This window comes from Nerophis ophidion, linkage group LG01 (genome assembly GCF_033978795.1).
Source record: "Nerophis ophidion isolate RoL-2023_Sa linkage group LG01, RoL_Noph_v1.0, whole genome shotgun sequence".
Taxonomy (NCBI): Eukaryota; Metazoa; Chordata; class Actinopteri; order Syngnathiformes; family Syngnathidae; genus Nerophis; species Nerophis ophidion.
Window position 1 is genome coordinate 30551887 of NC_084611.1, and position 27188 is coordinate 30579074.

Below are 27188 nucleotides of genomic sequence, written 5' to 3' on the forward strand. Positions count from 1 at the left end.
AACAGGACTGGCATGGGCAGGGTGACATAGGAAGCCTGTTCGGCTAGCTTTGTACACCAGAGAGCGGGGCTGTTCATCGCAAGGCTCCGGATTGGTTGGCGTGCCTAAGGCCTGCAGTTAAGTAATGGTCAATTTGAGACAAATAGAGAATGGGAACTTGGCTCCAAATGTTAGTTGTGGGCCAAGAAAGAGAGCTAGGAAGCAATTAAAAGTGGAGCGTTCACTACAAACATTGTACACCCTGAATAGATCTGCTGGGTGGAATAAGACAGCAACAACGTCACTGTACTTTAAAAGTCACTCGATGATACAAAAGTGACTTTTTAATGTTGTTCTAACAGTAATATGTGTCCTACCAAACTTAATCTTTTAATAACATCATGAAGGATAGAGACTGTATGATACTGCCGCTGACCCATCCATAGCTAGATTTGTATACATTAAACAAATGAGGCTTTGATGTACATCTTGAAGGGGTCATAATATGCCATACCATCCATTCATTTTCTACCACTTGTCCCTGTCAGGGTCTCGGGGGTGCTGGAGCCTATCTCAATTTCATTCGGGCAGAAAGCGGGGTACACCCTGGACAAGTATGGGTCATAATATGATATTATTTCAAATATATATACATTTTTGCTGCATCTAAAAGACTTCATTGTGGTCGACATAACATATAATAGTGTTTTTTGGTCAACATTTAGCATAGATTATGTTTTACATACCGTCATTCTAACTATCTCTTTTGGTGGGTGTTCTTATTTCCGTGCCTCCACTTCGACTGTCTTCTCCACGTCAGCCATGTTGTAGTTTTTAGCGCTTCTATGTCAAGTATACTGACAACTGTAAGTTTGAACTATACGCTACTTTGTAAAAGGAATTGATAGAGTGGAAGATGCATGTGCATGTATGAGACAGTCTCCCCCACAACAAGATGATAAATTAAAATAAGGGACGTTGGCCCTGTTTACGCTTCAGACAAAATCTGAATTTTTGGGATTTTTTTACTAGTCTAAAAGCTCCAAAGTGCTCCAAATCTGATCATCAGGTTGTCTGAATCTGACTAGAATCTGATCTTTTCAAATGGGACTTTAGTCAAAAAGGAAATGCAACACGAATGCTGCTTTTCGTCATCTTTGGGCGAGCTATGTCCTCTGTGTGTGTAGACTCCGCCCGCCAGCAAAAGTCGATCCATAGTCACAACATCCGGTTTCGGTGAGCAAAGTTCTTTTTCGGCAGCCAAATTTTTAATGCATCACTAGTCAATAGTGCGCAAATAATAGGCTATTTGTAATATATGGATATATATTTAGATTTTGAAGAATTAGCGGTTGTTGAAGGGCCGGAATTGACGTTGTGGCATATTTTGCTTACACGTTACATGTAAGTTGTTCACGAAAGAGAGTTGAAAAATAAAGCTAACGTAGATCCACGCAGATGTCCGTGAATATATTACACTATATTAGGGTTGTACGGTACACCGGTACAAATAAATTACCGCGGTACTAATTGCCGTATTTTTTTGGCTATAAATCGCAGTTTTCTTCATAGTTTGGCCAGGGGTGCGACTTATACTCAGGAGCGACTTATGTGGGAAATTATTAAAACATTACCGTAAACTATCAAATAATATTATTTAGCTCATTCACGTAAGAGACTAGACGTATAAGATTTCATCGGTTTTATCGATTAGGAGTGACAGATTGTTTGGTAAACAAATAGCATGTTCTATATGTTAGTTATTTGAATGACTCTTACCGTAATATGTTACGTTAATATACTAGGCACGTTCTCCGTTGGTTATCTATGCGTCATATAACGTACACTTATTCAGCCTGTTGTTCACTAGTCTTTATTTATTTTAAATTGCCTTTCAAATGTCTATTATTGGTGTTGGGTTTTATCAAATAAATTTCCCCAAAAAATGTGACTTATACTCCAGTGCGACTTATATATGTTTTTTTCCTTCTTTATTATGCATTTTCGGCAGGTGCGACTTATACTCCGGAGTGACTTACACTCCGAAAAATGCGGTATTTAATAAATGGGCCTATTACTACATTACATATAGTATTTACTTACTGCATTTACTGTATATAAAACGTTGATGGAGGTTTTAGGATGTTTTTTTAGCGTGCATTGTAGGCTCAATACATCAAATCTCCATTGCCTGCATTGTTAGCCACCTATTGCTAGCATTTAGTAAGGATTTATAAGGCATAAAAAAGAATGATTCCAAAAAAGGGCAGTTCCCCTTTAAGAGAATAAAGTAACACATCTTTGTTCGAAGCACACCTATGATGTGACAAATACCTTAGAAGCTGACCCAGTTCTTATACAGTATTTCTCATAGACTTAAATGCCCCCTAGGATACAAGCAGTGTTGTTCACTTCCTTGAACAAAGTGCTTGTGCTTCTTACCATTTTCTCCTCTTTGACTGACTGGACGTCGGACTCAAACGTCTGTTTTTGAAGGAGCTTGTGCAGGCCGGCTCGCTCCGAATACGCGCTCCAGCCATCCCCTTGGCACCTAATCACACACAGAAACACACACTTTTTTGTGGTTCCATGCACACACCCGAAACAACATGCATGGCTACGACTGATACACCTCCGTACAAATCAAAGTAGATAACGACAGAACATAGTCTCATAGAACACATTGTGTGTGTAGATCAGATAGGAGGTGTATAGCATTTATCAAGGTTTTCTGATGTGTCTTGCTTCCTGTTTAAGCCTCTTGGGCATACACTTCTCTTGTTTGGTGTTGCTATTATCCAAAAGCATGCACCCTCCACCCAGTTTCACCATTTATAATCCAAGGTATATTTGAGTAACTAAAGGCAAGGTCACTATATGAAAGGTCTGACCTTCTAGACACCACAAGCCACGGCTGGGTGTAACTCTTGACGCAATCTCTCACGTGGGGATCCAACTCCACTCTACAAAACAAGGACATAAACACAAAATGAGAGTGCGACAAAAAAAAAATTCTGCTTTTAACACTGTATGAGCAGTATTGACATCTGAATAGGTAGTTGTGTTGGAAATGTTAAGACATTATAATGACCATAAAATGCCATATTAGGTTAAAACACTCACTATATTTTTGTGCAACTTTATTTTAAATGTGTACTTTGTTTAATAAGGCACCTTTTACAATGCACATAAAATCTGAGTTTTTTGCTCTCAAGTGACACAGATCGGATATGTGTTTCCAGTCTAAATATACATACATAAATTCTGTCAATGAAGATTTGCATCATCCTTTGATAGTAGGCTAATATAGACACTTACATCATCTGTTGCCTTCATTATAACATTCATTATAAGGCTTTTAATTTTTTGCGGCTCCAGACAGATTTTTTTATTTTTGGTCCAATAAGGCTCTTTCAACATTTTGGGTTGCCGACCCCTAAGTTAAGGGAATCGGCTTCACACACGTTATGGAGACACATACATAATAGCTATTGAACCATTGTAAGCCAGAGAAAATCGGCATTTTTAATCGGCATACAAAGTATTGATCAACCATGGCCGATCACAAATATTTTCACGAAACTTGTCCGATACCGACCGATCTGCACATTCCTAACTATGACATAAAACTACTGTCGTTGTTCATAGTGAATGCTATTGTAATGATTTAAATCTAAAAGTTTGCTTTTCTTTATAAATGGCATGTCACATATCAGATTTTTGGGTATTTTGGGAGTGAACAAGGATTGATTAAATCGATATAAATTAATTTCAGCAGGTAAGGCTACTTTGACACACTATTGAATTTGGTCGTGCTCGTAAGTTAAGATACCACATTATGGTAAATTCCCTGGGAAAATGGCAAACATAAGGCTTTTTCATTGCATAACAAATCTCAGTTTAATCTGTAAAAAAAATGTAAATAAATAAAATGTAGCCATGCCCAAATTGAGTGCTGAACCCACGTTTTTCACTTTACAAGTAAGCATTTTAACAACTGAGCTACCCATTCTGACAGGAGAAACAGGCAGGTAATCAATTTAGTTTTAAATAATAAGCAGTTTTGCTGTTCTACTAATTATTTTCATTAGTTTTGTTTTAGTTAAAATTCTGATTATTGAGATGAAAGGTGGGTCTTAAGTTGAGCTTCTACGTCTGTTGAAGTATAAAGTATTTGTTGTATATTGTTAGCTTGATACTGCTTATGCTTCAACTCTGTCGTAAAAAAATTAACAAAATAAGTGTGTACAGTATATTGCAAACATTTTTTAATTCAGTTTTATCATTTTATATGTATTTGTTTTTATAGAAGTCAAAATATCCTGCCGTAATTTTTATCAAAATAATATTTATTTCATTTATATTTTTTGCAATGGGTTCCCCATTTTTCTGGCTTCTGCACCTCCCCCTCAAATTATCTGTGAACGTGCCTATTGAACACAAGGAGTGAATAAAACATCTGTATATGATAAACACTGGGAATGAATATAATTAAATTGGCTCAGCTTCTCCCTCTTCCTTTTTAAACATGTTGAATTGTCCAAGCGTAAACATGTCATGTATTTCAACACGTCATTTCTCTGGCAACTGACCCGTCGTGAGGGACAGCAAGCCGGACGGTGCGGCGCTCCTTCTCCACCTGCTCCACCTTCAGGTCGTCGTCAGGGAAGTCACCAAGTTCCAACATCAGCACAGAGTCGCCGCTTCGAAGCTGTGACATCAAAAACTCCTCCAGGTCTACAGGCTCCACTGCTTCATATGACTGTGGCTAAGTAAAGAGTTGAAACAGAGAAACTAAAGAAACTGCATTGATGCAAGTCTTGGGACAATGTTTTTGTGCATATACAAGTACGTATACATACATACACTCATGCATATAATCACATTTCATCAAACATATTAACGTTGTTGCCCTACGGGAAACTGGGTAACACATGGCACACTGACACAGCTTAACCTATTGTTACTAAAACAATCTACAAGGTTGATATAGTTGGCTTCTCTTTCAACCCCTCCATTTATTTGCTTTCTTTTGTATTTCAAGTTATAATTACATATATGTATTGTTGCATTTGAACAATTGTATTGTTGGTAATAGATGTAATTATTATCATTCATTATCAATAGTGCTATTTCTTTTGGTATTTGTATTGCTCCATTTTTTATGTAATAATGTTCATTGTCATTTCTGTATTACTATTTATTTCACTAACTGCTTAATTTCAATCACTTTTACCATCATATTTGTACATATCCTATTTGCTGATGTTGTTCTGTTGTTGTTGTTGTTGTTATTGTTGTGTTTGCTGCTCTGTCTTATCCCCCTCTTGTCCCCGCAATTTCCCCTTTGCCTTCCTTTTTTCCCTCTTTTTTTCCGGCTGCACCAAATAATCATACAAGTCCATTTAATAAAGTCAAATACAAACAAGGCAACAAGAGAAGCATCCCACACTTCTCTTTTGTAAAGTAAATGTGTACAGCCGATATGGGCACCTACATCAACTATATGATTTGCCTGAGTAGCTGAACAGGACAAAAAATAAATATATATAAGAAATGATAAAAATAAAGAACTCCTCCAGGTCCACAGGTTCCACCTTTTTGTATGACAGTGGCTAAGTAAAGAGAATCCAATGAAACTACATAGATACAAGTCTTGGGACAATGTGTTTAATCAAGCAATAGAAATAAACCCATCAGAAATTTGGAATACCCCTTTTTTAATAACAATGATTTCAGGGCAATTTTATGTAAAAAGCAAAGCAATGCTTCAAAAACAGGCTTCACTCAAAATTCTAAATTAAAGCTTGGTGCTTTGCCAACTATCAAACATGGACGGGAACTGCAAGTTCATTAATTTTGTTTGTCTCCAGTATATTGCTGACCAAGCATGACGTAGCAGTTAAAAGGTGAGTGTAATGTTAGTGTTGCTAATGTATGTGTCCTCCGGTCTCACTCCATTGTTGTATGTGATTTATGGCGTCTATTTCGTAGAACGCAGAGTTAGAGTGCATATGCAAAAAGTGGATCAAGAGAATCAAGGGGATAAGTTAGACAAGCCATTTAATCAGAAAAAAAAATGAAAAGAGGCTGACAGTGCAGCAGAAATACAGAACAAGACTATTTTCTGCTACCTCATACCTGTCCAAGAAAAACAAAGTGGCCCATGTCAGGCAGATGGTTCTATTTTTAGCAGGAACAGATTTATACTTTTAGTTTGTGCACAAATTGGCAGTGATATAAAATGGATAGTTGTATCTTTCATTGGAACACAGTGTTACACACATAAGGCATAAACACAACAAAACTATCACCAGCTGGCACAAAATGGGGACTAAACTTTTTACTCTCATAGTTCAACCCCCCACAAGACCTTAACATATCAAGTTTGACTTTTTCCTGGGTTTCTTATTGCTTTTTTGCAACACACTTTCAGTTTTTTTTAGTTTGTTTTACTGTTAACTGGCTAACTTGTTTTTAAACTTGTACAACAGCTAAAACTTTTAAAAATGTTACGTAGAGTATTACCTGAACATTTAAAATTACAAAGGTTTGACCCTGTAACAGATAATGTACATTTCCGTGATTTAAAAATGCAGTTAATCAGAAGACTTCCAAATAGAGGTGCCCATAACCTGAAGGGTTCAAGGCTGTCCAAAGACATTAGATAAGCTTTTAACTGTGGTGAAGACATGTTTGCAATAGACTGTCATAGAAAGCAAATGGAGTACTAAAGGTAAGACTACACTGATGGCTAAAAGATTGAAAAGAGGTAGAAATGACAGCAGCAACATGATGATTCACAGCTGAAACCAACATTAGAGTGCCAAGTAAATTCCATCAGTCTTCAGGCGTGTTGCTGCACATCAGTCCACCCCAGGCTATGTTTTTCAGGACCAAATTGTAACACGACGGCAAGTTTTAATAGGTGACGTGCTACACAACAAAGGCGGCAGAGTACAAAGAAAATTAGGAACCTTAAACTACTGCTTTGATGAAGAGTCAACAATACTGTCTCTGTAGTGGCGGCCGGCTCTGTTTGACCGATCGGTGCGTACTAGTTTGCAAGCGGGGGGCCAAACTAAAACAAATGAATGCAAATATATGCATGCCTCTGATTAGTGCACGTTGCTATGGGGAGGCAAGAACAAAGTTGAACACAATCAGTTACAGAATGCAAAAACAACTTTTCCCCATAGGTACAATAACCATGCAAAGTGAAAATAATCCATTCAAAGTTACTATCATTAAAACCTTTATTAAGTGCACAGGTAACGTTTTAAGTGACATTCGAACATTCCTGCCTTGTGTATAAAAATATTTTAAATAAAGTAAAACCACTCGCACTTGTAAAGGCGTAAGTGTAAGACCATTTTCATTTTTGGAATTTACTGTCATTGTACTTTCCTCCTTGCCATCACTATAACTTATGTGGTGAAAAATAACGCAAAGAATACAAAGAAAAAGGAAAGTAGTGGAGGGAAATGCCCACACGATGATGGTTTTTGACTTTTTAGGCAGTTTCAAAGAAATTCGACAGTTTTATTTACAGGTTCCCCTGTATTTGTATTGCAAAAATATATAATACAACAATATAATTGCAAGTCCAACATTATATGATTAACAATACAATTGGAATAATTTACACAATTTAAGCAATGACAAAGCCTGAAATGCTAAAAGACAAACTGTCCACTTACCCTGACAAACACTCCAAACTCATCAAAAAGGGAAGCACGCAAAAAGGCGCTCACCGGATATGAGTGGTTGCAGGCAGTGTGCACCTTACTGCACAGTACTGGCTGCTTTTATCGAAACTAAACCACAATGCAGATCCTCTTAAATGTTATCCTCAATATTCCTAGGAGCTGAAAAGCACAGCGTTTCATAGATCAGCATTTTCCAACAAGCAATTTTTGTTCTTGTTTTTTAAGACATACATTTTTTTATGTGTGTCTTGAAGCAAAGTGTCTCAAGACAAACCACAAGGCATAACAGGAAGTGACATCCCTCCATCCGTTAGTGTTTCAACATACGAGAACAGAAACTACACACATGTGCCTTCCTTTATACACACAGTTTGTCAATTGAGCTTGATGGGGGGTGAATTTCGAAAACAAACAACACACATCCCACTATCCTAACTATCACCCTGCAGATTATGGCATTAAAATCCCCCACTCACATCCCAAATCCCGCCATATTAAAGATTTTCCTGTGTAAGCTGCAAGGTAAGCAGACCCCATCGAGAGCCCTGTCAGTAGCCCCGGCCTCTGACCCATTTCCCAAGCAGGTTAGGGATTAACTACGCTGTACACCGCAAACTGGGAGTTGGCTGAATGGTGCGAGTCGTCCTCCTTAAAGCCTGTCAGCTGACTTGTTTAAAGATCTTCACTGGGGAAGTATCAAAGGGATTCACTACAGTCAGTCATGATAGTGAAAGCCTTGCATGGGAAACTGTGTAAACGGGATGTAGGTCGGCAGCAAATGTAGGGGAGGAGGGACGGGAATAGAAAATAAAAGTAGTGAAGAAGGGCTTTGGGGAAGAAAGGTTCAAAAGAGTAAGAGTGGGAACAAATCCTTACCATGGATTACTGAGTATCATTCTGTCAGTTTGAGTTGCTTGTCATTCGTGTTACAGAAAGCTGGATCTTCCCAGCGTGTCAAAATACAACTACTGTATATTCTGTTTAATGCAGAACTATAAATAAGCCTTGCAAAAAGAAATTATCTCCAGCAAGAAGTCATGTGATTAAAAATATTAATCCTTAGGATGAGTCAGACACTAAAGAGACATTAAAGCGCATACATATATATATATATATATATATATATATGTTTATACAGGTATATGTATGTATGGTAAATGGGTTGTACTCTACCCCTTTTTAATGAGCGCTTTAGCAGTATTTCCACATTCGCCCATTCACACACCGGCGGCGGGAGCTGCCATGCAAGGCGCTCACCAGGCCCCATCAGGAGCAAGGGTGAAGTGTCTTGCCTAAGGACAAAACGGACGTGACTAGGATGGTCGAAGGTGGAGATTGAACCAGTAACCCTCAGATTGCTGGCACAGCCACACTACCAACTTCGCCACGCCGTCTCCCGAACATATATATACTGTATATATATATATATATATATATATATATATATATATATATATATATATATGTGTGTGTGTATATGTGTATGTGTATATATATATATATATATACATATATATACACATGTATAAGTATGTATACATATGTATGTATCCATATATATATATATATGTGTGTGTATATTCATGTATATATATATATATATATATATATATTCATTCATTCATTCATTTTCTACCGCTTATTCCCTTTGGGGTCGCTGGCGCCTATCTCAGCTACAATCGGGCGGAAGGCGGAGTACACCCTGGACAAGTCGCCACCTCATCGCAGGGCCAACACAGATAGACAGACAACATTCACACTCACATTCACACACTAGGGCCAATTTAGTGTTGCCAATCAACCTATCCTCAGGTGCATGTCTTTGAAAGTGGGACGAAGCCGGAGTACCCGGAGGGAACCCACACATTCACAAGGAGAACATGCGAACTCCACACAGAAAGCCTGGGATTGAACCCAGGACTGCAGGACCTTCGTATTGTGAGGCAGACGCACTAACCCCTCTTCCACCGTGAAGCCCATATATATATATATATATATATATATATATATATATATATATATATATATATATATATATATATATATATATATACATACATACACACATGATGTATATGTGTGTGTGTATATTTATGTATTCATGTGTGTGTGTATATATATATATATATATATATACACACACATATATACATATATATATATATATATATATATATATATACTGCGATGAGGTGGCGACTTGTCCAGGGTGTACCCTGCCTTCTGCCCGATTGTAGCTGAGATAGGCACCAGCGACCCCAAAGGGAGTAAGCGGTAGTAAATGGATGGATGGATGGATGGATGGATATATATATATATATATATATATACAGTGGGGCAAAAAAGTATTAAGTCAGCCAACGATTGTGCAAGTTCTCCCACTTAAAATGATGACAGTGGTCTGTAATTTTCATCATAGGGACACTTCCACTGTGAGAGACAGAATGTGAAAAAAAAATCCAGGAATTCACATCGTAGGAATTTTAAAGAATTTATTTGTAAATTATAGTGGAAAATAAGTATTTGGTCAACCATTCAAAGCTCTCACTGACGGAAGGAGGTTTTGGCTCAAAATCTCACGATACATGGCCCCTATCATTCTTTCTTTAACACGGATCAATCGTCCTGTCCCCTTAGCAGAAAAACAGCCCCAAAGCATGATGTTTCCACCCCCATGCTTCACAGTAGGTTTGGTGCTCTTGGGATGCAACTCAGTATTCTTCTTCCTCCAAACACGACGAGTTGAGTTTATACCAAAAAGTTCTATTTTGGTTTCATCTGACCACATGACATTCTCCCAAACCTCTGCTGTATCATCCATGTGCTCTCTGGCGAACTTCAGACAGGCCTGGACATGCACTGGCTTAAGCAGGGGGACACGTCTGGCACTCCAGGATTTGATTCCCTGTCGGCGTAGTGTGTTACTGATGGTAACCTTTGTTACTTTGGTCCCAGCTCTCTGCAGGTCATTCACCAGGTCCCACCGTGTGGTTCTGGGATACTTGTTCACCGTTCTCATGATCATTTTGACCCCACGGGATGAGATCTTGCATGGAGCCCCAGATCGAGGGAGATTATCAGTGGTCTTGTATGTCTTCCGTTTTCTGATAATTGCTCCCACAGTTGATTTTTTCCACACCAAGCTGCTTCCCTATTGTAGATTCACTCTTCCCGGTCTGGTGCAGGTCTACAATTCTTTTCCTGGTGTCCTTCGACAGCTCTTTAGTCTTGGCCATAGTGGAGTTTGGAGTCTGAATGTTTGAGGCTGTGGAGAGGTGTCTTTTATACAGATAACAAGTTCAAACAAGTGCCATTAATACAGGTAACAAGTGGAGGACAGAAGAGCTTCTTAAAGAAGAAGTTACAGGTCTGTGAGAGCCAGAGATCTTCCTTGTTTGAAGTGACCAAATAATTATTTTCCACCATAATTTACAAATAAATTCTTTAAAATTCCTACCATGTGAATTCCTGCATTTTTTTTCACATTCTGTCTCTCACAGTTGAAGTGTACCTATGATGAAAATTACAGACCTATGTCATCATTTTAAGTGGGAGAACTTGCACAATCGGTGGCTGACTAAATACTTTTTTGCCCCACTGTATATACACACAAGCACATATATACATAAATACACACACACACACACATACACACACACACACACACACACGCAAACATTTAAACGTCATCACTACAAACAACTTAGTCAAGGTTTAGGAAAGCACAGCATTGATTTAGTGTTCTGTTGCATGGTCTGTCTACTATGTGCTTCGATGTTAAACGGCAAAAAAACTGTCTCGGTTGACCTTGGCGGCATTGGCATTTTGCAGGACTTCTGTTGATCGATAACCTTGATAAGCAAAAAGTAGTTCACTTTTCTGGGTTCCGTGTGGAAAGGCAGGTATTAAGTAGACATGCTAAAAAATATATAAAAATAAAAAAAGTAGTGCCATTATTTTCAACACAAAAGCATTGCAGAATAGGGACAGGTACCTAGTGCATTTGAATGGATATGGTACCAATTCCCAGACACTTTTGTGTTAATAAATGTTATTTGTTTAATAATAAAACTTTGTTTTTTATTAAACATTTAACACTGAGCTGATACTGATACTGATACTGATAACAGTGCTGTCTAGTTGTTGATATCTTACACTTCTGAGTCTCATTTGCAAAGTATTACATACAGTGGGGCAAAAAAGTATTTAGTCAACCACCAATTGTGCAAGTTCTCCCACTTAAAATGATAACAGAGGTCTGTAATTTTCATCATAGGTACACTTCAACTGTGAGAGACAGAATGTGAAAAAAATCCAGGAATTCACATTGTAGGAATTTTCAAGAATTTATTTGTAAATTATGGTGGAAAATAAGTATTTGGTCAACCATTCAAAGCTCTCATTGATGGAAGGTTTTGGCTCAACATTTCACGATACACGGCGCCATTCATTCTTTCCTTAACACGGATCAATCGTACTGTCCCCTTAGCAGAAAAACAGCCCCAAAGCATGATGTTTCCACCCCCATGCTTCACAGTAGGTATGGAGTACTTGGTATGCAACGCAGTATTCTTCTTCCACCAAACACGTTGAGTTGAGTTTAAACCAAAAAGTTCAATTTTGGTTTCATCTGACCACATGACATTCTCCCAATCCTCTGCTGTATCATACATGTATGCATTTTGGTATAAACTCAACGCAAAAAATTATGCCATCCATCCATTCAAAATGGATGGATGCATGTGCTGAGGTGTGGGCCGTGCGGGCCTTGCAGCGGTGATCGCATGCGATCAGAAAAAAGCGTCCAAAGAATCAATGACAAAAAAAATAATAGCAATTCTACTAGTTAATAATAAGGGGTGGGTGAAAGGCAATATAAAGGTATTTGGGCTTCAAACTATCGATAAAAATGCCGCTTTAAACACAGAAGTGCCACGCTTGCTGCTGTAAAACATGCCCAGGCAAATGTGTCAATACAGCAATAATACCGCTTCAAATTTAGGTAAACATTTAAATAACAAACATCTCGACCTTTAAGACGTGGAAGGTAATATAGTTGACAGCTTCCACCGTGCACATTTACAGTAGATATGAGACATGCATACAGCTGGTTGGCTTGTTGAAAATGATTAGCGCAGTCTAAATGGCCCACATAATATAAAATAATGCAAGTGAATTGACTGAATTTCCTGACAAATTCCCACTATTTAATGTGTTTTTTTATCTTTAACAATCTGTGTTTTTCCTGCTACTTGTCTTATCTGTGTACTTTTAGCCTTTTTGCTTTTAGTTTTTACTACTGATCATGAGGCATTTAACACAATGTCAATAAAGCTTTCTATTTTATTGTACCCTACATCTAGATTATGGCAAGCTATATGTAGAATGAAAAATAATTGTAAACTGTTCTTTGAATGCAACAAGAAAAGACCATGTGTTTAATACGCCTTATAATTTTAATTCCAATCATTTAAAATTGTTATTTGGGTGTAATAAGAAACATATGTTTAAGCATAAGTTTTATCATAAATGTTCTGTTAAAATGAAGCCAATAATGACATTTTTTGTGGGCCCATTTATTTTGAAGAGTATCAAATAGTATTGAAATACGTTTTGCTACATTTTGGTAGCAAAATATTGGCATTCGGTACAACTGTATGTGGGACGTATGTTCAAACGTAACTATGTAGTCGCTTATGTGCCAAATTCTTAGGGAAGATTACAAAGCTTTTCCCTTTTTTGCTTCATTTCCAGGGTGTAGGGGTAGCGGATGAGGTCCAGCGGTAGTGAAAGAGGGAGTGTATTGGGATTGGGCCTTAATGTATATTTGTGTGTTTTCTATCAGGCATACTTGCTTTTTTGTCATGTTAAATTACAACATTACCAAGAAGCAGTTCTGCTGAGTTTACTCTCAGTGCTGCTTGAGTTGCTTCTTTTTACGGGAGGGTTTTTTTTTAGCCGGTGCCGAAGCTGCAACAGGACATGATGTCAAATGCAACTAAGGAGTCAAAAAATGGTACTGTTTGATTTTACATGAGTTGATTAAAGTTAAGTTAAAGTACCAATGACTGTCACACACACACTAGGTGTGGTGAAATTATTCTCTGCATTTGACCCATCACCCCCTGAGGTGAGGGGAGCAGGGAGCAACAGCTGAGTGCCAAGCATGGAGGCAACGGGTCCCATTTTTGTATAGTCTTTGGATTGACTCGGCCAGGGTTTGAACTCACAACCTACCGATCTCAGGGCGGACACTCAAATCACTAGACCAGTGTTTCTCACATGGGGGTACGCGTACCTTGGGGGTACTTGAAGGTATGCCAAGGGGTACGTGAGATTTTTTTTAAATATTCTAAAAAGAGCAACAATTCAAAAATCCTTTATAAATATATTTATTGAATAAAAAATATGAATGTAAGTTCATAAACTGTGAAAAGAAATGCAACAATTTGCTGTATTTTACTTCTTTATCTATTTTTTTCAACCAAAAATGCTTTGCTCTGATTAGGGGGTAAAAAAATGTTCATAGGTGGTACATCACTGAAAAAAGGTTGAGAACCACTGCACTAGACCACTCAGTATATACCGTTGATACCTTGTAGTCGAGACGAAATTTGGTAGGTACCGATAAAACTACCGAATTCTGCCTCCGTTACAGCTCCGATAATTTTGCAAAGCCGGAAAATTGCCCAATCAATCTTGCCAACTTTCACAGGCGGTGTACAATATTTTGCAGAAGATTTTAGTCTGGTTCAAATTGTACTTCAAAGGCCTTCAATGACTTTGGACCCATTGTATTTATTTGCAACTGCATTGTGTCCCTGTGCTGGTGAATGGTGTAAGATGGTTATTTTCTAAATCAGGGGTAGGGAACCTATGGCTCTAGAGCCAGATGTGGCTCTTTTGATGACTGCATCTGGCTCTCAGGTAAATCTTAGCTGACATTGCTTAACATGATAAGTAATGAATAATTCCGCTGGTAATCACAGTGTTAAAAATAACGTTCAAATTATAAAACATTCTCATCCATTTTAATCCACCCCATCCATCCATTTTCTACCGCTTATTCCCTTTCGGGGTCGCTGGCGCCTATCTCAGCTACAATCGAACCACCCGTTTTCTATCGCCACTGTTCAAGATGTCGCATTAATGGTAAGAAGTATTATATTTATTATTGGTTAACTTTAGAATAACAATTTTATTAAAAAGAATAAGGGACTTGTTATATTCTAAAAATGTTGGTCTTACTTAAAAATGCACGCATTTAGTTGTATTCAGTGTTAAAAAATATTATATGGCTCTCACGGAAATACATTTTGAAATATTTGGCTTTCATGGCTCTCAGCCAAAAATGTTCCCGACCCGTGTTCTAAATAATAAAACAATAGTTTTCAGATTCCACAAAAAGTCAAACTTACCACTGTAAGGTAAGTTGTGGCTGACGCATTGGAGTTTGTCCGTCTGTGATAATAGCCGTAGTTGCCGCTGAAGTTTCGCCTGATCTCTGCAGACGAATGTCTGGAATGAAGCATAATTTATTAGATAGCGTTAGCATACCAATGCACATTGCTAAACATGTGGGCATACAAATCCTTCAATAGGGAACATAGATCTAAGACTGTTATATACCATAACTTAGCATATTTCAAGCATAATGCTCATCATAATGTATCTTAATGAGGTATACAACAGCAGGTTTACCATTGTTTTCACTTGCATTGGTTTGAATTGCTCATCCGTGGTGATTCCATTCACACTATTGTTCGCAACTCACAACAGAAGCACAACTATGTTGAGGCTTTGTCATGTTGTGCAGCACAACGGGCAGTGGAATAAATACGGTGTCCCGGTTTGAGTGTCAGGCTGCAGCAGAAAATCTACACGACATGGCAATCAATGGAGGGGCCTTCAAATAGACTGGCTAGATACAGTGAATGTTTGTGTTCTACATAAAAAAAGGGCCGGGACAGAGAATGAAAAGAACAGAACTATTCTACCAACTGGTTGAATATATTTCACCATACAGCTAAGATACATACCACTGTACATATTTGCTTTAGAGCCTACTATCCATGGTCATACAGTTGAAAATACTGTACGGAAATGCATATACTGGCAAACACAATAGATGCATTTGAAGGGGCAGAATTAGATGTTGCTTTATATATATATTATTATTTGTGTTCAGCTATATTATTCAGGTAGTTTTATTTCCAACGTTCCTAATTTTTTTCTATCTGGGTATAGTTGGTTGTAGGGATGGGCGATAGGCCTAAAATCTACATCGCGATATATGTTGCATCCTCCTGCAATAATGATAAATGTCACAACATTCATTATGTAAATGATAATTAAACCATTTCAAAACAAGATACAAAGGCTCGTAATTTAACTGCTGCTGACATATGTGGCAATATATTGCATAATTTCTGGTGCTGTTATTTGAACGGTAAATGGGTTATACTTGTATAGTGCGTTTGTACCTTCAAGCTACTCAAAGGCTTTGACACTATTTTCACATTCACCCATTCACACAAACTTTCCTACACGTCCTGTTTACAGGAGCAGGAGCTGCCATGCAAGGCCCTAACCACGACCCATCAGGAGCAAGGGTGAAGTGTCTTGCTCAAGGACACAATGGACATGACGAGGTTGGTAGTAGGTGGGGATCGAACCAGGAACCCTCAGGTTGCGGGCACGGCCACTCAAATCCATTTCTCAAAACCATCATGGGGCGGCATAGCTCGGTTAGTAGAGTGGCCGTGCCAGCAACTTGAGGGTTGCAGGTTCGATTCCCGCTTCCGCCATCCTAGTCATTGCCGTTGTGTCCTTGGGCAAGACACTTTACCCACCTGCTCCCAGTGCCGCCCACACTAGTTTAAATGTAACTTAGATATTGGGGGTCACTATGTAAAGCGCTTTGAGTCACTCGAGAAAAGCGCTATATAAATATAATTCACTTCACACTTCATCATTAATCTATCTGCTAATTTACTGTTAATATCTGGTTATTTTCTGTTGTAACATGGTTCCATCTTTAATTCTGTTAAAATGGCTACTATATTAGTTCCAGGCAATACTACAAATGTGGGTATCAATCCAATTTCAAGTAGTTACAGGGGTTTTATTGGTCATACCAATGCTGCTAGTGATACTGAACATTTTCAATATCATTGTTTTTGTCATCGGTTTTTCGTCACAATTATAAGCAAACAAAAATACAAGGTGGCTATGTAACAATATCAATTAAACATTAAAAGTACAGTATAGCAAGTATAGCAAAAGTGTAGCATGTCCAGCTAGTCCTCATCCCTAAATTGTAAGCAACGTAGTTTATTTGCCCCTACGGAAACGAGGATTACTGACTTAGAAGTGGCTTTGCGACATTAACCGTTAGCGAAAATCCAATAGTACTTTGAGGACGTGTTCGTTTGCTTGTCACTGTCAAATCTGCCAGACCCAGCTTGGTTTGAAACCCGGCTTCCCGTCTGTTGTGTGCTTGAGCAAGACACTTCACCCTTGATCCTGATGGGTCGTGTTTAGGGCCTTGCATGGCAGCTCCTGTCATCAGTGTGTGAATGGTCGAATGTGGAAATAGTGTGAAAGTGCTTTGAGTACCTTGAAGGTAGAAAACCACTATACAAATATAACCCAGTTAGAATAACACATAATGTTGGATATTAAGAATATTCAAACCCTTTATTTATTGAATCAAAAATATTGAAATTCCACGACATAGTGAATTTGCAAACAGCTAAAATTATGTACAGGGCAAACTATAACCAGCTACCTCAGAACTTACAACAATTCTTCTCAACAAAAGGAAAGAAATATAACCTTGGAGAATTGTTTTATTTAAAACATTTGTATGCACGTACAAACGTACAACACTTAAGACCGTCAGTATATCAGTACGTGGAATTGAATTTTGGAAACAAATCAAACAATGTACTAATATGATCCAATTCAAGAAACGGTTCAAACTAAAAGTGTTTACAAAGTACAAAGAAGATGAACCATAACAAACATTCTACATTTATTGATAATCTTATTTATCTCACCATGTGAAAAACAACCTAATTCACTATCTTTTTTGAATCTCAGTACTTATGGAGAATGCTGTGAATAAATTGAGAACAGGAAGTCAACAAAAGTGTTAACAACTACTACGTAACAACTGCTTCACTCCTTTCGAACATGTTGAAAAGAAAAACTGGAAATTGCGATGCCTCATGTTGTAATTGTATGCATGTTCAAAACAAACTCAAACTCAAAAGGTAAAACGGTTGACCAGAGGCGAATTCAGCGTCCGTGCAAAATGAGACTAGAAACAGTACAAAATATCCCCAATGATGCTTATTAAAATACAACAGTTTGGCCCTGGTGGGCAGCACGGTGGTGAAGGGGTTATTGCTTGTAACTCACAATACGAAGGCCCTGAGTTGTCCTGGGTTCAATCCTGGGCTCGGGATCTTTCTGTGTGGAGTTTGCATGTTCTCCCCGTGACTGCATGGGTTTCCTCCGGATACTACGGCTTCCTCCCACTGCCTAAACATGCACCTGGGTATAGGTTGATTGGCAACACTATAGCTCCAGCGACCCCTAACGGGACAAGCGGTGGGAAATGGATGGATGGATGGAGTTTGGCCCTGGAACTGATTTCTATTTTCATTACTTCTGGAAAAATCCATCCATCCATCCATCCATTTTCTACTGCTTGTCCCTTTTGGGGTCGCGGGGGGTTCTGGAGCCTATCTCAGCTGCATTCGGGCGGAAGGTGGCGTACACCCTGGACAAGTCTCCACCTCATCGCAGGGCCAACACAGATGGACAGACATCATTCATACTCACATTCACACACAAGGGCCAATTTAGTCAATTTAATCAACCTATCCCCAGGTGCATGTTTTTCCATCTAGTAAAAAATGACATCCGTAGGAAGGTTGGCATTTGGGTTGGAGAGCAGGATACCAGAGCAAAGTCCAACGAGAGAGCTGCATTTTATGTCAACAGAACCTTGCAAGACTCTAATGGTATTATTTTAGTTCTAGGCAGCCACTGACCCCAACGTAGAAAACAGAAACTTCTTTTCTAGCCTCAAGGCTATCCCAACCTTGTAAAATGTTTGTGACACACCACTTCTAAAAGAGCTTAGCCCTACCCAAAAACCACAAACTACACTTCAGAAATTCCATCTTTATACATTCCATCGTTAGCAAAAGACAAAGCCCATACATGTTCATGCAGCATGATGATGCATAGGCATGATGCCTCTACAAAACATAAAGAATAGAAAAGTATTATTTGCATGTGCACAGTGGCCCTCTCATGCCCGCCCATTGTGGTTGCTTGCTAGCATACAAACACAAAGCGCATTGCTCCCGCTTGTGCCTTCCTAGTTACTGCCGTTGTGTCCTTGGGCAAGACACTTTACCCACCTGCTCCCAGTGCCACCCACACTGGTTTAAATGTAACTTCGATATTGGGTTTCACTATGTAAAGCGCTTTGAGTCACTTGAGAAAAAGCGCTATATAAATATAATTCACTTCACTTCACTATAAAAAGCCCGAGCAAGTAAAACAGTAATCAGGCCTTGCCAGCAGCACACAGGCATTATTTTATCCCAGCACACAAACAGCCTGTGACCATTGTCTTTAGTGGACGTCCTCACGGTTCAGCACATAAACCAGAGCAAGAAAATTACCCCAAAAAATTCATCTACATTACAGTCTTTTCTTTATTAACTTGGTTTTACTAAAAGATATGGAGCAAACAAATCCAAAGGGCAAATATTTGCACAATAGACAGCACCTTACAATGCTCTTCACCTTTGACGACAATGATTGTGCAACAGCAAAGACAAGATAAGAACAGGAAGACTTCTGTTTATATCATCATCTCACTCACACTCCTTTGAGTCTAATCTGGACCTTCAGAATAACCATTAAAGTCATCTCGCAGAAGGCGTCCCCTCAGTTTGATGATGATGATGCTGTTTTAAAATAAAAAACGAGCGTAGCCAAGTCGAGCTGCAAACTGTGAAGAAGATTTTTTTTTGTACGCAAATGACAGGAGACACTGAACATAATGATTATTTTAGGTCAGGAATCAGTAATAAATATGAATGCCTGTTTCCAGTTTCAAATCAAATGTGATTTAAAAAAATCATAAATGACTTAAAATTCAAACAGCTGTAATTCGGGATGTTTCAATCAGGTTTTATGCTCCGATACCCATCACATGTATTAACTGTGAATGTTTTAATTTATTCATGGTGAGTGCTCGGCCTGGGCCAATAACAAATGTCTGTTGACGATATATTGACCTACAAATTATTGCCGAAAAATTATATAATTGTCAACATTATTTTGAGACCAAATTATAATTTATATAATAATATATAATAATAATGCAAGTACCATTTCAAATGCAACACACTTGTGTTTATCATACATTTTATCATTGCAATTGGAATGTAAACTTTAAATAAAACAAAAAAATAAAAAATAGGATATACTCTGTTGGCAAACTTTTGCGCTTGATTAAAAATCACAACCTAAAGCAATAAAATAGGTTCTGTCTCTGTAGTTAAGGGGGTGGAGAACAACTCAAGTATACATACCCACAACAATTTATAATATGGCGAGATAAAGTTATTGTCACCAAAATTATCAGTTATCCTTACTATCACGGTATTATTGAATGTGCTCAAAAAGTACTGATACCCACTCTTAGCAACTTGCTCACAATTGCATGATACAAAGCAAATATACAGCAAAAACACCAAAGACATCTGTGAAGGCACCATTAATTCTGAAAGGTATATGAGTTCAATCCCGGGCTCAGGATCTTTCAGTGTGGAGTTTGCATGTTCTCCCTGTGACTGCGTGGGTTCCCTCCAGGTACTCCGGCTTCCTCCAACCGCCAAAAACATGCACCTGGGGATAGGTTGATTGGCAACACTAAAGTGGTCCCAGTGTATGAATGTGACAGGTGGTAGAAAATGGATGGATGGATGGATACAGGTTTTGGAGCAACATATGTTGCCATCCGAGCAACGTCTTTTTCATGGACGCCCTTGCTTATTTCAGCAAGACAATGCCAAGCAAAATTGTTCATGTGTTACAACAGCGTGGCTTCGTAGTAAAAGAGTGGGTACTAGACTGGCCTGCCTGTAGTCCAGACCTGTCTCCCATTGAAAATGTGTGGCACATTATGAAGCCTTTAATACCACAACTGAGACCCTGGACTTTTGAACAACTTAAGCTGTACTCCAAGCAAGAATGAGAAATAATTACAATTGAAAAGCTTCAAAAATTGGTTTCCTCAGTTCCCAAACATTTACTGAGTGTTGTTAAAAGGAAAGGCCATGGAACACAGTGGTAAAAATGCCCCTTTGCCGACCTTTTTGCAATGTGTTTGTGACAATCTGTCACTTCATTTCTGTTTGTTTCCTTATTTTGGTATTCACTTCCTGTCCGTGCTCTTACTTGGTTATTTTTCCCGTTTGTTCCGCTGAGCACTGTTTTTCCTCACTTGCCGTTTATTGGCAGCAGGCGGTCCACACCTGTTGCCAATCAACATATGTCTATTTATGTTTTCACTCGAGCACTGACGAGTGCTCGATGATAAAACCTATGTTGGGAACATTTATGCAAGACTGCTTCGTGTTTTTTTGTTTTTGATGAGAATTAAAGTTATCTTACCTGGTCTCAGCTCTCCTGGTTCTCGCATCATTGGGGTAACAAAACGGCAGCCATGCGTTTTCCTAATAGTGTTGCTGTCATTTAATTCTAAGTTAATGATTATTTGCAAATACATATATTTCTCAGTTCGAACATTAAATATCTTGTCTCTGCAATCTATTCAGTTGAACCTAAGTTGAAAAAGATTTGCAAATCATTACCCGTGACTGCGTGGGTTCCCTCTGGGTACTCCGGCTTCCTCCCACTTACAAAGACATGCACCTGGGGATAGGTTGATTGGCAACACTAAATTGGCCCTAGTGTGTGAATGTGAGTGTGAATGTGGTCTGTCTATCTATACTGGCCCTGCGATGAGGTGGCGACTTGTCCAGGGTGTACCCCGCCTGCCGCCCGAATGCAGCTCAGATAGGCTCCAGCACCCCTCGCAACCACGAATGGGACAGGCAGTAGCACAATGAACTCACGAACTACCGATCTCAAGGCGGACACTCTAACCACTGGGACACTGAGTCGGTGAAAATGTCCTACACTAAAAGCGTATTTACAAAAAAAATACTTAATTTCATTGTATGAAGAAGAAGAAGAGCCTCCTGTATGCATGCACACGACAGTTATCGAGGCTGGCAAACTTGGCAAGTTCATTGTTTTGTTAATTGACCTATCGCATATCAACCCAGGTCTAGTGGGTGCTATAAAAAGGGTAACAATATCAACACATTTATTCAACTATTTCCATAAAATCTTAAATAACATTGTTTGAGCAAAACAAAGTCAATAGCACACAATAACAAAAAAAAGCAAACACTACTATCTACTACTCATTTAAATCCTTTGATTTTACCCTTCTGTGTCCATGGACTTATTTCCTGAGTTTGCAAAATGACAAAAAACAGATTTTGTGCAAATAAAAATATCAATCCAACCACGGTAGTATTGAACATATACTGATACTACCCTTGGTATCGACAATAAAGATATACAGTATGGATCAATCCTCCCCGCTCTTATGTGTAGCCTGGTCGCTTAACAGCAACATCCATCCATCCATTTTTTACCGCTTGCTTGTCCCGTTCAGGGTCGCGTGGGGTGCTGGAGACAAACTCAGCTGCATTCGAGTGGAAGGCGGTGTACACCCTGGACAAGTCGCCACCTCGTCGCAGGGCCAACACAGATAGACAGACAACATTCACACTCACATTCACACACTAGGGACCATTTAGTGTTGCCAATAAATATATCCCAAAGTGCATGTCTTTGGAGGTGGGAGGAAGCCGGAGTACCCAGAGGGAACCCACGCAGTCACGGGGAGAACATGCAAACTCCACACAGAAAGATCCCAAGCCAGGGATCGAACCCAGGACCATCATATTGTGAGGCTTACACGCTAACCCCTGTATCACCGTGCAGCCAGACACTGCTATATTATTCTCTCTCTAGACTTGTATTAATCTACTTGTTAATTTCCGGTTAATAGCTGCCTACTTTCTGCTGTAACATTTTATCATCTGCATTTGTTCAGGTTTAGTAAGCACTTCTTATGTATTGTGTTGTTCCAAGCTCCCTTTGCAACTAGTTTAGCAATTAGCATGCCTACTTGTCTGTTCTTGCTTGTTCTTACTATGTATGTAACATGTTTAGCCTTGCCCTTCAGTCCTCGAGGGATAATAGTACTTGTAAGAATTGTACTTAATTTGCCACAATGCAGGTGATGATTTTTGACTTACAGGACCGGCTCCACACTGTGTATAAAAGCTGCCTCTATCAGCCTGTGGACTAAAAATAAACCAGGAGAGTGAAGACCTCCACCAGGCCTTATTTCCCAATGGTAAAAAAAAAAAAGTCCTTAATCTGCACGAATGAGCCCCAAAATGAAATCACTTGTTCCTCACCCCATTTCTGACATTTCCTGAAAGGTAGATGAAATTCCGTCCATCGATATTTGAGCTATCTAATATATAGTGAAATTTAAAAAAACACAGTGAAGCTTCGTTAGTAATCCAGTGTCTTTGTCGGTGGAGGCAGGGGCGCTACCACACACACACACACACACACACACACACACACACACACACACACACACACACACACACACACACACACACACACACACACACACACACACACAGAAATTGAGGCTTGTAACGTAAACATAAGGTAACATAGAAATGGGTAACACTTTTGTATGGGGAACACACACCATTATTTAGTTGCTTATTAACATGCAAATTAGTAACATATTGGCTCTTAATTAAACATTATTAAGTACTTATTAATGCCTTATTCTGCATGGCCTTATTACACAACCAGTGAGCAACTAAGAGTCTTCCGTCACTAACCTCAGAATTATTGCTATTGGTAACCCGAACCCTAACCCTAATGCTTATATGTTCCCCTAGTGTCCAAATAACTCTAAATTAAGTATGTGTTACTTTAATAAGCAACTAATTAATGGTGAATATGTTCCCCCTACTAAAGTGTTACCTATAAAGGATCCAGATCAGCTCCAAAAAGTGATGAATTGCTCCTTATCCCATTTTGAAAGGCAGATAAGAATCTGTCAATACCTTTTTGAGCTACTGACGGCAGAATAAAAGAAACAGAGTGAACTCTCCTGTCTGTCTCCACTATCTTTGTCTCTGCAGGGCTGCTAACATTAACACATAGAAGTGTAAACGTAGGGTAATGTAATAGAAATTATATGGACCAGGCCCTACATCTAATCATTTGTTCCTTATTCCAATCCGGGACATTTGTTAAAAGTTTCATAAGACACACTTATGTGATTACTGTGAGCTTTTTTTCTTTTATTTGTTTGTTTGCTTTTGTTTTATTTATTTTTTTGTCTCTACATAGTGCTACAATTAGTGCGCAATGTGCATTATTTTACAAAATTATTATTTTTTCATTACATTTTACTTCTGCTCCTGTATGTAAAAACCTACACTGCAATCATATAATATACCCATTATCAGATGAATAAAAGTGTGTCTATCTATCTCTATAACTTATGGAGTTATTTCGCTCACTTACTAACTAACTGACCTACAATTGTAGACTCTCTTTTGTTGATCGGCATCGAAAGGCATTTAGGGGCATTGGGCTATTAGATACTTTTTCACCGAAATCGGCAAATACCGATAGATGGCCAATCGATCAGCACACCACACCCTGTAACGTAAAAATACTTTGACAATTTTTTCAGGTGTTTGCTCTATCATTTTGCACCTGGGGATATGTTTATTGGCAACACTACATTGACCCCAGTGTGTGAATGTTGTATGTCTATCTGTGTTGGCCCCGTGATGAGGAGACTTGTCCAGGGTGTACTACGCCTTCTGCCCGAATGCAGCTGAGATAGGCTCCAGCACCTACCGTGACCCCGAAAGGGACAAGCAGTAGAAAATGGATGGATGGATGGATTTGTTGCCAGGCAGAATTTGTAAAGCACCATCATTCCTGGTGTAAAAAAATCCAGTAAAAAAAATCTGAGGCCTGAGGCTTACAAATTATAAGACATTTTCAAATATGTATCATATTTCTGTCTGCAAGTTAATCGCTGCTTGGTATTAAATATAGAAAAGCGTTAATAGAGCAATTATAATTGAATAACATCTGCAGTTAAAAAAATGTGTTTATAAATATAATAAATTTAAAAAATCTAAATATTAATGCTCAATTTTTAAGGTTAGTGGTTCTAGTGCAGTAAAATATTACTCTAAACACAAATATACGTTACTTTTACTGATTTCCGTATTTGACATAATAGCTGAATTATGAATGTCCCCAATCTGTCAATAATTCTTCAAGCTACATTAGTCATATTTATTTAAATATTTACTCGCCACAGTACCCACACCCAAGTTATTTCTCCCTCCCCATAGCGGCTAATTTTTGTTGCGTCATACTGTCCGCTGCAGGCCCACACTTGCTGTGTTTGCACATGCTATGCATGTGTCGGATTATTATTGCACAAGCCTTCCTGGATATGAGCCTTGCTCTTTAACCGCATTTAAGTTTTGCTACTGCCTTTGTGACTGTTATATTCTTGTGGGATTTAGGAATGTAAAACTATTCATTTTCTGTATTTATTAGTATATGTCAATCATCTGATGGACTCCACCTCAAGGACATCCTCCAGCCTGGGCGGATGGTCGGAAGTTGACTCTTTACTGATGTTATTACAGGGATATAGCAGTGATTCTTACAAAAACAAAGACAGCGTATTTTCCCAAAAAGCTGTTTTATATGGGTGATTCAAAACAAATAATTAATTCATTAATGGACATGATGAAAGTAAAGTAGTAACCCCTCAAAATCATTGGATTGAATGGAAATTCTGTGGTGAACTACTGTATATGTTCAGGATAGCATGTCAGGCATATTTGTGGCATGCGTTGCAAAAGTCTTTTTACAAAATCAGTAGGGTTTAGCATTTAACCACATTTAGTTGACTGACTACTTGAGTGATTAACGGTCAGTTAATGCTAGGTTTTCAAGGTGTAGCACGTTGAGAATCCCCTCAGAAAGAAAATATGGCGTGGGTCTCCTCTACACTCTAAAAACCTGATTTTCTGGAGTATATTTTGTGGCGTTTTAAGCTCAGACCACAGAATCTGTTTATTTTTGCCACACAAAAATGAAGTTAGCTTAAGAAAGTTTGTTTTTCTTTTTTTTCCGCCACTGCTATGCCAGTCCTTACTTTAGGTATTCTGTCACCTACCAGGAAAGGCCAATCTCACACTTTTGAAAACCACTATATTAAAAGCCTGTTACCTAAAATAGAAAAAAATTGCTTCTCTGTGAATGTTCTTAAGTCCTCTTTCCATGCCGTTGTTGTACAGAGGTACCTCAGCGTTTGTTATTAATTGTTCCAAAGGGTGCAAAGAAAACTCACTCATACAGAAACAAAGCAAGTTTCTAAAGGAAATCATGTAAATCCAATAAATTGGTTCTATCCAACCATCCATTTTTTTCCGCTTGTCTCTTTTTTGGGGTCGCTGGCGGTCACTGGAGCCTATCTCAGCTGCACTCGGGCGGAAGGCGGGGTACAACCTGGACAAGTCGCCACCTTATCGCAGGGCCAACACAGATAGACATACAACATTCACACTCACATTCACACACTAGGGTCAATTTAGTGTTGCCAATCAACCTAACTGGTTCTAGACATCCAACAATGTTACTACAAAACACTTTTATTTGGAATCATTTAAATTTTACATGCAGAAAACAATCAGAAATAGGGCTGGGGCTCTGGGCATCACGACAATTTCCCAAATCGATTTGATTTCGGTCTGATCTGATCAGCACCGAAATATTGAAAATGTCTCCACTTGTTACAAAATACAAATGAAAATTATTTCTCTTCACTATAAACAACTTTAGAATGTTTAAACTTTTGAGAAAGTCTTAAAAATGTAATTTAAATAAAAAACGGGGCAGGCTCAGATGATAGAGCGACCGTGCCAGCAACTTGAGGGTTCCTGGTTCAAATTGATCTTCCACCATCACTGGGAAAGACATTTCACTTAACTTGCTCCCAGTGCCGCTCTCCCTGGCATATGAATGTGTGTGAATGTTTGGTGGCGGTCTGAGGGGACATATGTGCAAAGTGCCTCCTATGCTTCCGTCAGTCTGTCCCCGCCGTGGCAACAAATGTAGCTTACCACCATCAATGTGTGAATGTGAAGGGAATGAATGATGGGTTCTCAGTTCTGTCTCTAAAGCGCTTTGAGTGTCCAGTAAAAAGCTAATTCTTTCTTATTGTTATTATTATTTTGCAAGACTCAATCA

General features: G+C 38.7%; 1 protein-coding gene across 4 annotated transcripts in view; it reads right to left on the reverse strand.

Annotated features, from left to right (window-relative positions):
• The window catches only part of dock8 (dedicator of cytokinesis 8), a 164688-nt gene that overhangs the window by 126455 nt on the left and 11045 nt on the right, over nt 1-27188 (reverse strand). For 2 of the 4 annotated variants that reach the window (XM_061900626.1, XM_061900617.1), the window contains exons 2-5: nt 15107-15206; nt 4572-4747; nt 2871-2942; nt 2422-2530 (exon numbers count right to left, since the gene is read on the reverse strand). In XM_061900626.1, the coding sequence (XP_061756610.1) occupies nt 2422-2530; nt 2871-2942; nt 4572-4747; nt 15107-15206 (457 nt within the window). Of the gene's footprint in view, nt 1-2421; nt 2531-2870; nt 2943-4571; nt 4748-7679; nt 7887-15106; nt 15207-27188 lie in introns of those variants that run through there. The other 2 variants (XM_061900639.1, XM_061900634.1) reach the window with 2 other exon arrangements.